The 20,579-nt window shown below is 42.7% G+C and overlaps 1 protein-coding gene across 4 annotated transcripts in view; it reads right to left on the bottom strand.

Annotated features, from left to right (window-relative positions):
* The window catches only part of LOC105570195 (protein FAM135A), a 33,317-nt gene that overhangs the window by 10,221 nt on the left and 2,517 nt on the right, over nucleotides 1–20,579 (bottom strand). For all 4 annotated transcript variants that reach the window (XM_012027215.1, XM_012027216.1, XM_012027213.1 and 1 more), the window contains exons 2-6: nucleotides 1,877–2,133; nucleotides 1,674–1,750; nucleotides 1,004–1,217; nucleotides 227–361; nucleotides 65–94 (exon numbers count right to left, since the gene is read on the bottom strand). In XM_012027215.1, the coding sequence (XP_011882605.1) occupies nucleotides 65–94; nucleotides 227–361; nucleotides 1,004–1,217; nucleotides 1,674–1,750; nucleotides 1,877–1,953 (533 nt within the window). In that variant the 5' untranslated portion in view covers nucleotides 1,954–2,133. The remainder of the gene's footprint in view (nucleotides 1–64; nucleotides 95–226; nucleotides 362–1,003; nucleotides 1,218–1,673; nucleotides 1,751–1,876; nucleotides 2,134–20,579) is intronic.

Here is a 20,579-nt window from a genome sequence, read left to right on the forward strand (position 1 = left end):
AGAGTACTCGCGCGGGAAGTCGAGCCCGCTCGGAGCTTATCCTCCGAAAGTGTCAAGTACTCACCAACTCTGCACTACGTGCAGTATGCTCTTCCTGCATTCACCGGGGGTGAAAGCATGCGGCCATAAAACAGAAAAAGAGGCCCTCGTGAGGGATAACGTTGATTATGTACCGAGTGGCATTTGGAAAGTCACGAAATGCGAGTGGCGAGCGAGCGATACTGACTTGATGTAGGGCTGATGAAGTGCCACGAGGCAGGCGTGGATCGTAATGGACACCGCGGCGAGATGGAAGTAATCGAAGAGCACCGGCAGATGATAGTGAAGGCCCTTCGTGGGTGTGAAGTTCAGCTGCAGCGCCCTGAAAAAGAACGTCCTATCGATCACGGGTGACTCGATGTAGCAGCTCCCAGTCGAAACTATCATCGATCAGCTCGGCCCAATTTCCAACAGTTTGCGAACAAATATCCAACAGATGTCTGATAGATCTGTTTAAGATACGTCCGGCAGATTACGTCTTTTCGAGCTCTTTAAGACCCGCGTCAGAAAACGCTCGGGATTCTTTTCAACGTCGTTACGAAAAATCCACGTTAATTTGATCCAATATCCCCCCCGAAGAAAACTTGGGCACGCCACAATGTACAAGCGAATCAACGAGAAAGAGACCTTTATGTCTCTCGTATTGCGCAAAAATTCTTTCCGTACTTTGATAACATCTCATCGCATATAACAATCCAATGCTAATATTATAAAATAACTGCAAGCAAGTGAGTGGCGCGACCCATTTTATTTTTCTTAATTTCCGACTTATCCGCCCTCTTGTCACTAATTTATTCTCCCGCGAGTTCTTATATCGTGTTCGAGAAAGGCCGCGAACAAGAGATAAGAATTGCGCGGCCGGCTGATTGCTCAGGTTGCGCTCGCAATCCAACCCTTGCGTGTCTCCGCTGTCACTGGGAAAGGGATACGTCGGCGTTTGTGTTAGAGACGGCAAGACGCTTACCTCGAGGACACGCAAGCCATGTTGCCCGGTTGCGTCGGCTCGCTGAACCATAGCTCGACGCCTAGATTAAAGTGGGTGCGCGACAGGGCCTCCTCAATCTTGTGACTATGCACGAGCACATGCGCCCGGAATAGTACGGAAGTGCCGAGTGTCACCTCCTCGTTCCTGTAGAGGATCTGAAAGCGCTTACTCGTGCCCGGGGCCTCCAGGGAGTCTGCAACACAACGGTGCGTGCCTCTCCATCGAATTCGACCGTCGCTCGCCTCGGGGATAGATCGATCGATCGGGGGGTGAACGGATTCAGCAAGTACGTTCGCGTGATATGACTGAGAACTTCGGGCAGTCCGAGAAATGATCGCGAGACTCACACGCGATGACCACGTAAGAAATGAAAATATCGAGACACAAAGGAAGAGAGATAGAGAGAAATGTTTTAAAATACATGGAAGATACTCTTTATGAGAAATTCGGCAATACTATATTCTGAGGTATATGTCATATTAATCTTGAATAATTGTTCAAGTGGGGGGGGGGGCGGGGAGAAAGGGAGAAGAAGAATCTTGTAAGACATAAAATGTAGTGACTGTACATGTAAATTTAATGTAGCATGCAAAATAAAATGCCTGTATCACAGAAACTAGTTTCGACTTTTTATTATTGAAATGCTTACGATTTCGCAGTTGATTGACCTCCACTTTGACTGGCAACTTGGGCGATACTCTAAGAGCAGTTCGGATCTGGTAATATCTGCAAAAAAAAGCACAGAGTTCTCCTGACGGACGGACGAACCAGTGTTGGCAAGCAGCCGCGATATTTTACGGAGACGCGACATGCGACGTCACGTGTGCCGGGAGATGCGAGCGATAATCTCACCCGCGCTGGAAGAGATCGACATTGTAGAACTTGCAGAGCTCGAGGGAGAACTCGAGGGTGGCCTGTAGATCGCTCATCTCGATCCCCGCGATGGAGAGAACCACCCCCGTCCCGTGCTACCCTGGCACAGCCCCTAATCGCACGAAGACCGGCTTCGCCCAACACGACGATTTGCGAGCACGAAATTTTCAGGTCCTTGCCGAACCTCCCGGTTCGCTCCAGCCATCCTGAGGTGGAATCTCAGCGCCGAAGGTCCTCTGAAACAGCCCATTCGAGTTCTCAGTTCGCTCCAAGGTCCGTTAATACACGTTTGCTATTATATAAAAAAAACATAAATTAAATAGAACATAATTCTCGCAGACATTATGGAATTTCAGGCATAATGATTGTACAAAGCAAAAAAGCGATTTGCTGTTGCATCAATGTGACAATCGAAATAAAATCTATCTTGGTGGTTCGACCAATATGATTCAACGTTCGATGTTTTGATATTAAGAACGTGGTATCGCAAAATATTTCATAGTTTCTCATTGTAAAGGACGCTTAAGGATAAGCTGGTAAGCGCTCTTTATATTTCAAGATGTACGTCGGGAACAGCCATAACCGTCTCGTTAAAATTTCATCGTTACCCATACGATATTCGCCGTTTCGCGTCGATAAAAACATGAGCAGGAGCATGCCCACGTTTGCGTATGCTATAAATAAATCGGAGACGTCTAACTTAGCCGTGGCCAAATTTAGTCGGGAATAAACTTAGCCGCCTGGCCAATTAATTTCTAAGCGGACTATCGCCGCTTAGCTATATCGGAGCTCGGCTTATAATGAATGCTGATAGAAGAACAACGACCGGACGTATAGACGCGATCCGACAATGCGGTGGCGCAGAGAGGGACAGGGTTTCAATAAACTCTTCTTTTTGCGTGTACAAATCGATATACCGAAGGCCGACGTAGTCTATTCGCTTCGATGTACATACATGTAATGTTTATAGCGTGAAAAGTATTTCACAGTGATCTGCATTTCACTGCCAAGGACGTTCAGAAGCGTGCACGCGAATGCAATTATCCACGTCCAGTTTCCTACTCCGTTCCTGGAGGAGAGAGAAAGAGAGAGATCAATGGTTACATAATTTAATTTTCCACAAGGTACGCTCGATAAAGGAGCAAAAATATATCAGCAAAAATTTAATATAAGACTTAACTGCGAAGATACTGTAAACACACATTGAAAATTAATGGATCTTCTGGAATTAAGAAATTACCCGCGAGATATTCATTTCATTCATTCAAACTCATTTTTCGTAAAAGACTCATTTTAGATTTGTCAAAGTGTTACGTATGAAATTTCGTGATAAAGCTTTCGCAAGGATCAAGCTTGGCTGCGAGAATGAAAAGGAAACTAAACTTTTTGCAACTACAGAGCAGCGTTTTTTACTAAACAATTTAAGTTTTTGGCAGTTGAAATGATCATAAGCGAATGGATAAATTCTGAACTTCAGTGTATAGCTAAAGGAAACGGATTTGTGAATTAGCTGTTCACTGCCAAGGGGTCGAAGGCTGGAACGAGAAAGCGAGAACCTTCGGATATACAAGGAACACATAACACGGACCTTGGCCGTGAGAACGAAGCGTGACTCTTACACGCCCCCGAATTCCCTGTCGGAAATAATTCTACAAAATTCTACAAAACTATAAAATATAACTGCCAGAATCTAAGGTAGTCTTAGCAGTCTACCGAAGATGAAGTAAAACCAAATGCTCAAAGTACAAAGTAAGTTATGTACCAGAACGAACTGGATAAAACAGGCTTGAAGCCTAATACACGAGGAAGAAGAAGAAGAAGAAGAAGGAGAAGAAGAGAATAGACTGTTTTCGACCGAGGTGTTTACGGCGCTACGTCATTTCTCGGAACCGGCGCTCGACGTCCGAAATTTCAAAAATTTCCGCGATTGATAAACCTCGATAATCGAAATTTTAAACACAAAGTGCTTTGTTCCAAGGATTAAAACGTTGCCGCAAACAGTGGCCCTTTATCATGTTTTCACCAACGTATCAAATTCGAAAATCCATTAACACTTTGGATATAATTCACAAAATGTCACACCAGCCTCATATATATCCGTTATATGTATTGTATATTTTGCTTTTAGGATTACAGTCACTGCGACGTAAACTCTTGACGTTTATCTCCGTTTATTGTCTTTCGTTAGTTTGCTTTTTCACTCGGTGTAAAAACACGCTGCAATTTATTGCCTTTGGTACAGCAATTTCGGCCGTACAATGTACTATCGAAACTGCTATGTATAAAAAAAATTAAGGTGGCTTCTGCACGAAGGAGCGGTTAGTATGGATGCTTCGGTGGCTCCCCATTGATTTTTATAAACTCATATGACTTTTTTCATTAAAAAAATATCACTTGATCACTTAATCGTATTATTGTTCAAATGCATTGATATGCTAGCTTATACATGCACATTTAAAAACGCATTTAAAAATATGTGATATCGTCAAGTCCCAAAGAGCTGTCAAATTTCCTCTAAACATTGTATCTTTTGGCTTTACTAATAAGTATTTGCTTGCAGAGGTCGGTGACCTCGTATACTTAATAGCACACTTGAATCCTTGTGACATTTATTACGTTCATCTCGGTGTTTGTTAAGATCTACTTTTTCTATAAAATAATATTAACCCTCAAAGTGCTTCCACGAGCGATCGGACCTTCCCTTACGGAAAAAACACTCAATTTCTGAGTGTTAACACTCCGATTGTCCGAATTTACTCTCAAATTCGGGCGTAAACACCCAGATTTAAATGTTTACGCCCAAATATTTATTTGGTGTTTACTGTAATGTTAAAAAATACAACTTTAATATATTTTCTTTATTTTATTTCATCGGCGACCGGGTCTGAAATTTCGCGCACCGATAGATAACATTTACAACTACAACGTACTTAAATTTCAATTCTTTCTACTTTTGGTGGGTTTATGCAGGAGCCGCCTTAAAAGGCGATAACAGAGCAGTTTATTCGCACACGGCAACTACGTGCCAATGTATCATTAATCTCTCCCTTACCAGACCAAGGTAATTAATTATTAGGAATGCCAATAGCATTATTGAAATATTATTTGCGTAAGATTTCGACAAATAAATGAAGACATCGGCAGGATAATCCCCGGTAAGCTAATCGACCCCGGCAGACTCGTATAATCCGAGCGTTCCATTATGAATGTCATACACCTTTATGACTCTTTATCGATACGGATTATACGTGAGCGATTGTTTCAACGCGACAATCTCCGGCACGGGAAGCCGTTCTGAACTGCGCTCAGGGGAAAACTTTCTTAATTTACGCTCATCGATATTCCCAAGGCCGGTGTATTTTCTCGACGTGCACGACGGTGCTCACGATGCCGGAAAGTGCTTCTTGGCGAACGCACTCCATTGCCAAGGCTGCTCAAAGGCCGCGTACACTCGGCCGCCTCTTTCTGTTTTAAAATAAGAAGATGGACGGCATCCTCGCAGCATGTCGACGCACTGGCAGCTCTTTTTTCCGCAAGTCCTCTTTTTTCACGCAACAGGGAAAAGACACAACAGCACAGATCTGTGTTCCTTGCGTAGATGGTATTTTTTTTTAAGACAGATAACTTTGCGCTATAAAATGTGTAAAATCGTTAAAAAAGTTATGAAGCCGACAGATGCGAATAACAACAGCTTTTCCCTTGATATCTCATCATCATTCACGTTATTGCCACGACCGCTTGAAGGTACCTATTGCCCGGAAGAGGCTCCTCTTCCGGCACATTTATTCACTCGGCGCGGAGATCAACGACTCTGATTTTCAAGGTGGAGTGGAAGGTATGAGAGACGTCGGCTACGATGGTGCTTGTCTTCCTACATCCGAGGGGAATTTGTACCTTCGCATTATCGTATAAATTGTACTAGAGCTCACTCTTGTGTTTAATTCTTGAAAACGATTTCTGGAGTGGCGCGTTAAAGGAAAATGTTATTTAATTAATTACGAAGGAATTGTAATGGAAAAAAAAAGACAAAGTGAGTTCGCTATTGGCCACATCTAAAGCTGCATAATCCTCACGAGACAGAAAGAAATCCGGCTTCTGATCTATCATCCGCTATGCTGAAACGCGGAAAAGTTCGCTTTTCCTCTTCCCGTAAACCACAGAAGTTCGCGGGTTATTTCCCAGCTTCGTCGTTGAAATAAAGTCCGCGCAATAATTTAAAGGGTCGGATTTTCCCTAAGTCGCGACAAGCGCTAGAGGAAGAAGAGAGGAACGAACGCGGGCTGCTGCTAACGGACAGCTGTGCTCTGCTACTTTTAACTTGGTCCACGTAATCCGGTTACATATGCATGCGTGTAACCGATGAAAAATAGCCGGGCGACATCGCGCGCATTCCCGAGATACTTTTCTGTCTTTCGCGATATCTATCTTTCGGTGGTGCCAAAAGTGGCCTTAAACTGTGAAATACTGATATTAATATGTAGAAAGGAGAGAGTGCCAATGTGAGCCACAAAATGAACGGAACTCGGTTCTCACAATATAGAATCAAAGTTTCTCTTTAATAGCACAAACGTTTCGGCTCTTCTTCGGGTCTTCCTCAGTAAAAACTACAATAAGATCATCGAAAGTACAGGATGAGAATACAGTACAACTTGTGATACAGATTGGTTCAACAATAGTCAACGTGATTCTATAGTGTGAGAACAGAGTTCCGTTCATTTTGTGGCTCACATTGGCACTCTCTCCTTTCTACATACTTTCCTTTTGGGAGCCTTCACAGCACTTTGGAATATACTGATATTAACGGTGCTTTCTACAAGATGCGTGTATTTTTTGGACAAATTTTACATATAAATAGAAACTTGTAAATTATATTTAGATACCTTCTTCGATTGCTCCATTATAATTATTACTTTTCAAGTAGTTTATTATTAAGAGATTGCATGAGAAAAATGAAAATGTTGATCATGTTTTCTTCCTGTGTTTTCGAAACACAGTTTTATATTTATTGCGCAACAGCATTTTTTACAAACTGTAAAATCATATTAAATCATAGGAGAAGACACGAGTTGCTATATATATTTTATGAGAAAAAATATCCATATTCCATGTTATTAACGTCACCCTTTGATGCTTTTTGCATTACTAACGTGCCACACTTTGGTCTCCATGCAAACGCGAGCTACAAGTACGAGTCCATCGCTTTGACATGTTTTATAAGTCATACACGTTTTATTCGATTTGTATGCACAATCCTTTACGTAACTGTCACAGACGTTTATTCTTTAACTCACAATACGAATGCATTTAAGATCACAGACTGCAAAACTTTACGCGGGAAAAGTGATCCGGGAGAATTCAATTGTTTATCGCATATTTACCTTCTTTTTATCTCAGTTCTCATAGGCGAAGTTTTCAAACGTTGCATTTGAAAAATCCGCCAGCTACATGAAACGTTACTCCAACAGTTATCAACTATTAACGTTAAAATAATAGCAACTTGAGAATATTTACATACGCAATGTAACAACGCGCGTAAGAGGCGAGTGAATTTTTAATTGAAGATTCGCGAGGCGTCGCCGCAATGTTTATGCAAAATGAAGCGCATCATCGCTTCGGGTTCTTCGCAATAGTTTGCGCCGGGACGAAGTCACGCTCTCGTGTACGTCAAGCGCATTTCAGTCGCACGAGGGTTAATCGTGCTCGAGCGCTCTCTCGCCTCGTGTGTGCGCGCTCGCACGATATTTCTAGCCCCGAGGCCGACGCACTGTGGCCCAGATTAACGCCTCTGGGCGATACCGGCCTACATCGACCTACGTGCGTATTTACGTACGACGATACGACGACCGAGGCGCGCTTTTTCCTGCCGCGTGCGCGCGGAAACGCGAGCGAGATAGAGAGCGCGCGGCCGAAAATGCCGCGCGCGAGGGAGCGACCTGGGGGGCCGCGGTATCGCGGCGACTCTTCTTGGTTCCGGCTTATCGCGCTTTTCGTTACTTCCGCCGCGGAACTCGAACGTCCATTACTACTTCGTTTCGCACCTGCCGCGGGGCGTCCCTTTGACCGCCACATCCGTCGCATTTCGCGCCTTCGAAGGCATTTTCGTGGCCGAGGCAAACACGGGTGATTTATCGCGCTCGCGTGTATCAAATTGCGAGAAATGAAGGATTCTTCTCGAGGCTTCGTTACAGGAGAAAGGGGATTCCCGGCTAGGTCGAGGAACAGTTATTATTCAAGTAAATGGGCTTTACGTCGCGATCCCCTGCAGAATCCTTTTCAAAATCATCCCCGCGAAGTGGTTGAAAGCCGAAGGCTGCAAATTCGATATTTCGCGGCCGAAAGCTTAAACTGCTGAAAATTTAATCCTCCGCACGTTTACGGCTACTCTCGGATTTACGGGGCGCAACTTATAATTTAATGTGATAGTCGCCTGAATTCTTCGTAAAGTTACTTTTTAAACGGCGCGGCGAAAAGAAAAAGCGGCGAAACTGCCGCTGAAAATAGACGTAGCCCCGGGTCGCGGCACATTTACAATAGGATAAAAGCTTCCTGGTTGCGGGGCGTTAGCAGGGATTATTGTGTAACATTTTGCCGGAGTAATCTCCTTTCTATAAAATTGATTTTCTTCCCGATAGACTTTGTAGGTTAAATTAAATATACGGGGCTATAAATATGCCGGCGTGGATTTACTTCTTATATACCAAAGGTCCGTTCTATGACCGCGTAAGAAACAGAGAATTATGAAACGTCCCTCCTTCGAGGTAATAGAGGTTAAAAAATCCGCAAAGGATATTTCGCAAGTTTTAATTTAGTCGCGCAGGCCGGAAAACTTCGGTCCTCTCGTAGCGTGTTCTAAAACAGTAATTTAGAAAATTACTCTTTCGTGGCACGCACGTAGTACAGAAGTCTGTCTTTCTCTAGAGACGCTTCCGTGCTTTCCTTCATTTTGATTTATTTTTAGAGCGCCATAGCTCAAATCCACTTCGTCAACAACCTTTCAGCAGGTGGATATCAAAGCGGCTTTTTCTGCAGTGTATAATCATCGAGTCGCCATCGCGCGACCTCGCAGAAAACGTGAATAGCGATACATAATTGAGCGGTTCATTTTCAAGCCGAAATGTAAATACAATTTCGAGGCGCAAAATGCGCCGTAATTGTATTTATTTGTATGCATTTCAAAGTATAATTTATACGCAATTTCACGTGAGAAAAAAATATAATATCGGTTTATATGCGACCTATTATCACGTTGTAAAGGAGCTTGGCCGTAAATTGTAATTTTAAAGATAAATAATTTAACAAGAACAAAGACTTATTGTCGCCAGTAATTAATTAGGCAATGTAGCGAATTAATATTCGACGCGACTGGCAAATTCTATTTAAAGAAAATTGCGAAAAATATTACCTCAGCCAGGGTTTGAACCTGGACCTCCCTGCACTCTGGGCGGGCGACTCACCAATTCGACCACCGAGGCGATTATTTCATGGACGATCGCACGAAATTTTTGTGGATATAATGTGGTCGAGGGAAAATTAAATTGAGAATATCGAAACACTGCGTTACGCGTAACGAAATTATTTATCAACGTAGGAAATTAATATGCGACACGACTGGCAAATTCTATTTAAAGAAATTTATTGCGAAAAACATTACCTCGGCCGGAGTTTGAACCTGGACCTTCCTACACTCTAGGCTGGCGACTCAGGAATTCGACCACTGAGGCCTAGAGTGTAGGAGAGGTCCAGGTTCAAACCTTGGCCGGAGGTAATATTTTTCGTAATAAATTTCTTTAAATAGAATTTGCCAGTCGTGTCGCATATTAATTTCCTACGCTGATAAATAATTTAGCCACGCGTAACGCAGTGTTTCGATATTCTCAATTTAATTTTCCCTCGACGTTAGAGCCACAAAAATTTCGTGCGATCGTCCATGAAATAATCGCTCATCGCACTCTGCGAAATGATGGGGAAAGAAGGCTAAATGGATCTCGCTTCCCCGAACGACCAAGAGACCTTGAAGTGCCATCAGGGACTTATTAGCTTCGTCAGTTATCCCATCGATTAAATCGCATGCGCGGTCGCCAAATGAAAGAGACGGAAGCGTCAATCGTCCAGCGTCGCCTCTCTGTATAGCAGCGGAGGACACAGGCTCTAACAAGGAAAATTGAAATTTCGTATCGATTAGCGCATCGTTCTGCGACGAATTTCCATGCCGCCGATCCACCCCGGGTCGTCTACCTATCGCCCGAGCGCCGCCCTTTTGGCCAGACTGGCATGTAGATACATTCTCCACTTCCGCACTTTCCCCACTGTGCGTCCCGTACAAAGGCACAATTTTTAACAATGACGAAAGAATTGAACCATCGCCGCCAATATAAAATAACTCGGAGGAATAAAACCCGGGAAACATTCGTGCGAATTCCGCAAGAGTCTCAATCTCGAAAATGGCTCGATAAAACTCGGCTCGTATATTTCTCGAGCGATTTACCAAGTTCCTCTTAGGAAAAAAAAAATGTATGGTCCAGCGCGATGTTTCTTCTTGGTTATTTATCCAGTTTATTTATTCAACGATCCCTAAAACGTTTCATCTGTCGTAATCTCGCTGTGCAGTCTACACGCGATTGAACCGGCTTCCGGTTACGAGGCGCCCGGGACTCGATCGTAAAAACGTAACGGAGAGATTCACCGGGTTTCGTGACTGCAGGGAAAATGGGAAATTAATCATTTTGTCGCGAAAAAAAGGGGATCGAACGAGAACGTACTCGGTTTGCGTGCCTTTTCGCGCAACGCTACCCCAATCTCCCGCGTCTTTGACCCTTTCCCTCGGTCGTTTCCCTCGGAGCATTTAACCCTCGACCTTTTTCGGTTCAGCCGCTCGTATTTAGTTGGACCTCGTAGGCTTTGTAATATTAAATCGCATTTCCCGGTATCCATGCCTTCCGGAAAAGCGTTTTCGGGCCCGGGCTTCGAAAGTCGCTTCCGCGATGAACTTCAAAGCGGACAGGCGAACAAGTAATTCCGGGCCTTTTATTGGGCAAGAATGCAATTTCGCGCTTACCTTACAAATGCATTTACATTAGCTTTCGATTTCACTTTACCGCTTTTCGATCCCATCCTCGAAATTGCTTTCAGATTAAAGCAACGTTGCGTGAATATATATCATTATTTATGTAAATTATCATTCATTAAATTGTTTTTATTTCAGTTATTCATCTAAACAATAATGAATCATTGTCCACAGTGTAAAACTCGCCCAAGAATTATTCAAACAGCAATTGTTGGTTTAAACCGTTATCAAGTCAACTGTTTTCATTTTAATGAACTTGGTCGAGTCTATGAATCTTCTATCAAGCAGAGGCTATTATTTAAATAAAATTGCGTCCTATTCAAAAGCACGGCGCTCGTGTATTTTTACCCGAAAGTCGATATTTATATCCCCCGATCAAAAGTAACTTCGGCGAACAGTTCTGCAAAGACGTGAATGCGCACGTCTATACTTGTGCCGGTCAATTTTTTATTATATTCTCGTTCTGCCCTTAAAATAGCGCCACTATCGCGCTAGATTTGCTCCCATGCGCCCGCTTTTAAGATATTAAATCGTAATCTGTCGCTCTTTTCGACCAATCCGCATGACCTTTAAAAGTACGACCAGAGACCAGATGGCGAAGAAATTTCGTATAAATGGAAATTCCTTCCCGCGGCGGATATTCACATTTCCCCTTTGACCCTCGCCCTCGAACGCTTTCGAGGGGGAGGCCTGGATATTTGATGGAACCTCTTGCCCACGGCGTATGTGTGTGCTGCAAATTTAAAGATTGACTCGGATTGCATCAGCAGACTTAACAGGCAAGAGACTACGAATGCGCAGAGGACGCCTTTAACCTCGACTTTTTGCAAACTGTTCATTGTGCTTCTTTAAAACACATCGTAAATGATGCAAATCGGTCAGTTCGCTGACTCGTTACGACAACTTTTGCAAAGTAAGAATCTTTAATTAACATGGAAACATTACTCGCGTTATTGTCGCTTTTGTTACAGCTATAAATTAATTTACGTATGTAATGGACGAGTATTAGAAACAAAGAAATGTTACATAAAGTATTATAAATATAATCGTTATATTATCCAATAATGATTCTATTCATTACTTCTTGATTTTTAAACCAGTCGTTACGTAGAAAGATTGAGAAATTGTACTTAGAGAGGGAATAGTTGCAAGAGTTGTTGAAAATATTCGACGAAGTTATTTCAGCAAAAATTCGTACGATTCATACGACGTGTAAACAGAACATTAATCCTTGATCGAAAGAAGAGGATTTTCTTTGAAGCCCCGGTCTCAATGACCCTCATTCTCGCTCACAGGAGTTGCGTGCGTGTTTGGGCAGACGTCTAGACGGTTTCTATCCGATGAAGCGGCGACGGCGTCACCGCGTGATCAAAAGTATTTCTTATCTTCGAGGCATCGTACGTGGCGCCCCGCGACATCAGATCGAACCCCGAGGTAATCCCGTGGTCTACCGCCCGGCTTCCTACGGTCGAGCGGTACCGCTTATTACCGTAATAAATATCGCGAGGAGCTCGTGCTCCGTCGGAGAAAAGAGCGAGCTGCAAACGAGACTATCCGCCGATCGCGACGATTTACTCGGATCCACTTCGTGGGTTCAATCCATTGAAGTTTTCCGGCGTCCTTCGAGCGCGACAATCGTGAGATTGCATTGACAGTGGATACAATGTAACCTGCAGATATTTTGCTAGCAAACATTTGGACTTTTTTTTATCGCCGATTATAGAAATATGCAAGGGAAATGGAATTATGCAAAAATAATAATCTTATATAAGAAATCAGATCGTTGACGTAGAAACGTACAATAAAAAGTATTCTGTATCTTAGATAGAAGCGACGGAAGAACTGCTGTCACTATTAAGGTAACCTTAGTTATTTAAAATTTTGGCTGGAATAAGAAAATAATTTTTTAATTACACACAAGCAGAATTATATCAATGATTCTTGTTAACATATACAATACTCTTACATCGCAGTTCCTGAAATTTATTCAATGGCTTGTCTCGCCATCAGTTTGACCAGTATAGTCTCGTCCAGTAAAATTGATCGTCACAGAAATGATTGCGTGATACGCGATAAGATAAGAGGAGAAACATATGTGAAATCAACGCTGGATTTCCCATAAAAAGCATCTTGTTCCAATCCTATTGCAAAAAAACGTCGTTATTCAATGTAATGTAAATTCAAGATGCAAATTGCTGGCTGTTTCGCCCGTGGAACACCGGCGTCTACCGTTTTCGTAGTACGATATCGCAAAAACCCTCTCATTTGCATCTTGGATTTACATTAGTGTTTGCTGTAAACGTGACTTTAGCGTCTACCATATCCAAGACATGGTGTCGCAAGAAATCCTTAGTAACAACTACGTCATCTCGGCCTATTCGCCGTACAAAAGTACGGGCTGTGCTGATAGTGCGATAAATGTTAAATCCATTTACTCGGCGGAGTGAAAAGAGATTTCATCGTGGCGTATTTCTCCGGTGAAATGCAGCCTCGCCCAAAAATCTGGAGCACTTTAAATAAATGGCAGCTTAAATCAATTAGAGCTGAGGCCGAGGTTGATAAGCTAAAAATACTATAATATCTTTATGGTGTACACGATTATTAATAACAAATTTCAAAAATGCACCGTCTTTTTTAACACGTGGAGCTGGTCGCAAGTAAATATAAGAAGAGTGGATCGCTGTACTGTATTTTGTGTACGTTTCCTTGTTTTGGTATACAAAAGATAAATAAGTAATCTCCCTCTTGTTATATTACTGGCATTGTCGTTGAATCATTTATTCATACACGTATTAAAAAATTGAGGGGCCGAACAACAGAGTCCCTTTGAACCGCCTCCTGCAAATGGACGGTACGTATAATCTTCAGCAAACGGAAAAAGTGCACCTTCTCAAGCTCGGAGGATTCCTTTTTTCTCATTCCGTCCGAGTCGTTCGAAGAATATTCTTTTTGCGCTTCTCTCGTTTCTCGGGACGAGAATTCCTCGTCTCTCTGGAATAAATGCGCGCGAAGTGTCGGCAGAAATCTCTGGTAACCGTGAGAGAAATGATACACGGTGCGCTCATCAATACGTGGACTTAATCCCCAACATGTCTCATGGTATAGGCAAATTTTACTTCAATTATTCGTTAAACGCTATTTAATATAACTCTAAAGAGACTGAAGTTTAAGATATAGCATGTATCTTAAACACGTCAAGAAAGAATAGAAAAAGCACTTGGAACTTGTTTCCGATTATGTGAAAATGAAGCTCACTATCAGTCTTAAGGCCAGTTTCACAAACGTCGGTTAACTGTTAACCAGAGTTCAGTCAACTGCATATCTTTTTCTATTATTTAAGGTCCGGCTTTTTCATTTTCTGATCAACTGTCAACCAGCAAATGAAAAGCCGAGCCTAAGGGACAGGGAATCAATTAACCTTCGGCTAGCAGTTGGCCGACGTTTGTGAAACTGGCCCTTAAAGGCGATATAAATATTTCGTGTGACTTTAGCTATTTATAAAAGGCAGAAACTTAATCTTGTAAGGTACATCGTTTAGAGTTTGACCGAATGTAACACGCGCTCATATATCTGCGTACGTGTTTTCTCGCTGAGCCGATAAACCGGTAGTTCAACAACCACGCGAGCGTGCTTGAGCAGTTTCACCCCCTAGGACGATAAAGCGGCCTTTATTGCCGGAGATACGAACACGCATACCCCCAATCCTTTCTTACCGCCCCGCGAAAGATTTTCGATAATAATCGGGGCGTATTTTCTGCACGTGCGTCGCTTTTTTTTCGTATAATATATCTTTACAACGATAACGGAAGGCGATAAATTTTCGTGGGGCGACCAGCCGGCTAATCTCGTATAATCCGTTTTAATAATCAAGGTCACAATTTCTAAATTTGCATCCGGACTCGTAAATTGCGCGGCGTCTTGCGACGCGACGTTGCATTATGGCAGGGTCTCGAGGTTTCCTGAAAATTTCCGTCCAATCTAGAATCGAGTTTTCCCGGGTCGAGGCATCAAGAGTTCTCGAATCGAAATCGAATTGTTATTTCTTACGATTCAACTTTCGAAGTGTCATCGAATGATTTTGAAGGCCATGATTATTTAAGTTCAACTAGATTGCGTTACGTCGAACATTTAGCTCGACATAAATTCAACAAAATACTTGAGAGTGAATATTAAGAAAACAAATTAGTAGTCTAGAAGAATTGATCTCAAAGATTCCGCGATTAAAAAACTGAAGTCCTCAGTTCTGGTACATCCTGAGTAAACGCAATGCAAACAGTACAAGGAAGTTGCAAGTACAAATTGGCGTATCAAATAAATAGTCGAACCAATTCTTCTTTTGTTCCCGCCACCTCGATCTCATTTCGAGGCGGAATTGTTCGTTCCAAGCTGAGCAATTCGCTCGCTAATCACCACGGTGCAACGAGCCAAGAATCTACTATACCGTGGCCCGGAACTCCTAACCGCATTGCCACTCATTATTTCTCGAGCTGCTTCTCGAGCAGATCGCCGGCCATTTCGATCTGCTGACACATCGCGATCTATCGGCATCTGACTTGAATCGTGGCAAAGTAAATCCCATCTGGTCTGCTAATTCTCTACAGTCGTAATTACTTTTTGAGACGAGCGCCGCATCTTATTGTTGAAAGAAAAGACTTGTAATGAAAGCTGTCTCCGGTTTATTTTCCCCGCAATAATACCGATAAAAAAAGCAAGAAGTGGGGAAATAAGTCGCTAGTTTTAACGATCGTACTCGAGAGTCGAAGAGCCTCATCTATTATTCATCGAATGAAAACGTTTCGATAACTTTTATAACTGATTGGACCAAGTGTTCCAATGGTCAGCAATTGCGATTTTTCTTATGCAAGAAAATTATACACTTTCATGTTCATTATTTAATAGAGCAAACGATCGCTTACGAGACTCTTGGTATTACGAGGCCGTGACGTAACGTGACTAAACGGCTATACTGTCTGTTTTATGTACACAGCTCTAATATAACACGCCCTATATAATATGTGTACATCGGCAGCCTTGCATTCTGATATTCTTTCACGTATATATGTATTATATACGTCGGTTCAACGACCATCCTGATCAAAGATTGAAAATGACACAACCAGCCGCCGCTTTTTCTCTTCGCGATAAGGTTTCAGGTCGAATAGAGCACTCCGGCTGATTGCTATTAAAACCGGAAGTAGGTCAAGACAATAAGGGGCCCGCAGGAAAGTTATAATTCACGGGAGCGAGGTTTCAAGAAAGAAAATAGTCAGGGTAGCAATCGAGAAATATGTTTTTGGCAACCGGAGCGCATTGGCATCAGAATACCTGTCGGGGTATGGAAAGAGAGGACGGCCTTGCCTCGGCGAGCAAAAATTTATTTTTGAAACTAGATTGACAAACAAATAATATGTGCATGTATATATTTGTTTGTTTATTTATTTATTTATTTAACGTGCTCCAATTCTCGATTTAAATTTTCGCTCATGGTTTATTTAAATTTAACATCAATAATAATTATGATGTTGAGAATTTATACTATAGTCTTTAAAGTACAAGTATAATCGAAAATTTTCCAGATTCTTAAAACAAAAGTAACGAAACTTTATCGCTCAAATTAGGAAGGGTTGAATTTGTTCGTAATCCCAATTGATATCCCAGGTAGCACATGGTTCATATACGTTTTGTATAGAGGAAAGTCTCCTAATATGAGATAGCGGAGTTTCTTCTAAATTAATAGGCATCGTCTGCTGGTTCCACCATGAATTTATTGTCATTGGAGCGAAACCTCTGTTTAGTGGAGAATTGATTGTTAGATCGTGTAATCGTTGCGAGAATATATTTGTCATTGAATCTGGACGTTGAAGACCCACCGTCTCACATTAGAATCCTATCTCATAATAGAGGACTTTCCTCTACGTTTCTCAACTGCATCTAATGTTTTAGAAACTTTTGGGGAAACGTATAGAAACAACCAACATGTTCTACTTGGTGTGTGATTTTCGAGAGATTCAACATTGTTACGTTACGTGTAAATTTGAACAAACCATCGTCTATAAAGTAACATCACAGTTTGTCGAGACGTTCGTCAATGCAGTTAAAAAGTCCGGAAATATTTTATAAACCTGTGCCAAGAAGAAGCGGTCTTCAAATAAAATAAATTAATCAGACACCAATGAAGCTCTTATCAGCGTCGTTCTCGACCCCTCGAATGTCCAGCGACATTCTCTCAAGGATTCCATCGGTGAGGTATTAGAGCCACCGTACTCCTTCGTTCGGTTTACCACGTAGAGTCACCGTTATTAGTATTCAGTTTAGACAATTCCCCGGTATTATTTTTACCGGGGGGAACTCTGGGGCGGCGGAAGGGAACGAATGGTTTCAGATGGGGAGACTCGACGAGTCTGTGTACGCGATCCCTCAACTCGAACAGCGGCTCCATATCGTTTGACCTTTCCTGAAAACGGTCGCGCCTCAGAAATGTCAGGGTGCCACTATCTCCGCGGCTATGAACTTTGGGCTATACATCTGTTACGCTATTGAAGTCATCGCACCGCGCGGCGGGTCGTTCGTAGGAGGCGGTTGGGATGGAATTTTCCTAGGAATTGGTTCCATGCCCTTTATCTCGTCCGCGTCAACTAATCGAATGCAACTACTAGACGGACAGTAGGTGCAATCGATAATGGAATAACGCACGGTACCGGAATATCGCGGTCGGGGGCGCAAAATAAAGGCGCGTTCGTTTAATAATAGTTAATCGAGCGACCGATTTTAGATTCCATTCATTTCTACGAGAATTGATTTACCGAATGGCGGGCTTATTAAATTGCCCATAGCTACGATCGTAACGCGGACAGCGAAATTAATTGCTAATGAGTCTATTACTTTCAATTACGGTTTGAAAAGTGTACCAATGTTCAACGCTCCGTGCAGTTACGTTGCTGACACCGCGGTTTATTTTATCTTCGTTCGAAAGCCTCTAAATAAGATATACAGTTACCACCCTATGCAGGCGACAAAGAGAAAGTAAATTAAGCTCCGTGACTCGACCCTGGCTTACGCACGTTGAACGTTATACCGTTGTGCACGCATTCTCTGACATTACGGAGGTTTTACGGGGCCGAACTTCCTATCTCCCGATGAAGTTGACGCTACATTAACGCGACGCACCATCCATATCGTGTTGCGTAATTAAACAAACACCCACGCGATGACAGTATTAAAAACCCAAGCGAACTGCAAAATTCAATCCCACCAGCCAAGTTACCCAGCAGCGTAGATCCGCTTGCCCGTTAATCTTCACGTTCGTCTTGCATCCCGCGATTGTCGCGGATTCGCAGCGCTTGTTTCTCTCATGATTGCACTGACGAAATGTATAATCTTCACCTCTTCAGTCTGACGAATCTCGTAAGTTTTTATCATATTACGAAAACACCCTAATTTCATTTTCTGTTACGCAAGATCTCATCTCAATTTAGTTCACATTTTGTTTACCTGTTCTTCGGACATTTGTAGGCACTCTTGTAGGTTTGTTACCTGAAGAGGACCAGTATTGCTGGCCGAAACGTTGCAATTTATTATAATAAAGAATTGCCAGTAAGATCGTCCCCACGCTTATTCAAATTCTTGATTTCTTGACTGGCGTCACTAAGCTGCTACTTAATTGTAATATAATTTTGTTCGAGTTCAAGAATGTTTTAGATATTTAATATAAAGGGACACGAGAGAGGGGACGAACGTCGTTGCGCGAAACGATTGAAATGGGGAGCACGTTGAGGCTATAACGTTCGAGTTTGTGCCCGCTGTGATAACTCAACGTTTAGAAGCTTCCGCTCATATAGGCGCGAGTACGCTATTTACTTCCCAGACACTCAGAATAGCGCGACTATATAATCCCCTCAAGTGTGATAGCGGCACGCACGCGAGAAAAGGATTGACGAGCGACGGTCGCAAAGTATCGAGAGGGAACAACATTGATCGATCACTTCTTACGAGCTTTACCGCGACGGTGGTGTCGGCAGCAGCCGTAACCTTGCTAAATTATTGAACGACCATGCTAGACGCCCCGTCCATGCCCGCAGTCATGGGCAATTCCGCGGGATATACATTTCCGGCTCGCATAAAATCGACGTACCAGAAATCGTATCGATGGATTTAGGACGGCGAGACGTCGACGGCAGATTTGAGGCATACGCGGGTACAGTGGAGGGTAGCGTGTGGCGGAGGACCAGCAGAACGGGGGGAAAAAATATGGAAACCGCACTCGCTCTCGAGTTCCTTCGGGACAGATTCGGTATAGCGAAAATGTGCTCGCATGCTAAATGCATTTTAATTGTCAAATATTAATGAATTGAATCTGTAGTAATTTTTGTCTGTTTAAAAATTTTAAAAAGTGGGACTCTCTTCTCGCCTAAAGATAACAACACAGACCAGTCAATCATTAAATCGTTGAGAATCAAGGCGCGTCGGAGAGAGATTCATTGAATTGTCCGGCGATCGAGGAGCTTGCATTTAAATAAATTGACATTTTCCAATTCTTTTTCTCTCTCTCTCTCTCTCTCTCTCTCTCTCGCGCGCGCATAGATGAGGCAAGATAGCAGCTACTTCCGCGTAATAGCAGGAGAGGATGAACGTGGACGAGAAGGGGGGAATCAATTTAAAAGCCGTGATTCAGTGAGACACGATGACGTAGTTAGCGTGCGGCCTCTCTGTCGCCTCTCTAAAAATGAGTGATAAAAAGGTGCCAGAGGAGAGAGGGAAGAAGGAAAGAAGGAGAGTAATCTGATAATATCTCCCTTTAGCGACGCGCGGGATTAATGCATGTGCGGCGAAGGAGGACGGAAGTGATGAGGAAGAGGGGAAGAGAGAGAGAGAGAGAGAGAGAGAGAGAGAGAGAGAGAGAGAATTCACGTGTCCTTTGTCACAATAACAGTATATATATGCATGTAGACATAAATAAATTCTCGTATTCAAAAATACATATAATTGGTTATAATAGGCAGAATGTAATGTATACAATTATACGTGAAAATAGCCTTAAAGCCTATAAGTTTTGGAAATATGTCTTATTTTCTCTCTTTAATTGCGTTTCATTTAGTTTAATTGCGGTAAATTAGTTTAAGTTTAGATATTTAGAAACTATTAGTTTGGATATTGAGAGACATGATAAGCTAATTTTTTAGACACGATATAATTTTTTGGAAAGTGGAGCAAAGACTTGCCCCACCGTAAGTTGAAAGAAACATAAGTTATCATCAAACGAAAGGGACTGAGCCGATGAACTCAGATTCTCTAGTTAGGAAATTTAGAACGAATGAGAGTGAGTGTGAGAGAGAGAGAGAGAGAGAGAGAGAGAGAGAGAGAGAGAGAGAGAGAGAGAGAGAGAATAGAGACAGAAGATTGCCACTCGCGGGCGCTCTCGAGTACAAGTCTTGAGTGTTATTTCTGGTATTCACGTACGGCGCTCATGACGTATGACGATGAAAGGGTCGCGCGAAGGAGGACAGAGAGGGAGAGAAAGAGAGAGAGAGCGAGCAAAGGGCGCGTGCATACATCGTGCACACTCCTTCCTTCCGTTGTTGGTACGGGATTCTCATTTCTACTCACAAGAGAGAGAGAGAG

Source organism: Vollenhovia emeryi, unplaced genomic scaffold, assembly GCF_000949405.1.
Source record: "Vollenhovia emeryi isolate VEMERY1.0 unplaced genomic scaffold, V.emery_V1.0 DF939121.1, whole genome shotgun sequence".
In the NCBI taxonomy this organism is placed as follows: Eukaryota; Metazoa; Arthropoda; class Insecta; order Hymenoptera; family Formicidae; genus Vollenhovia; species Vollenhovia emeryi.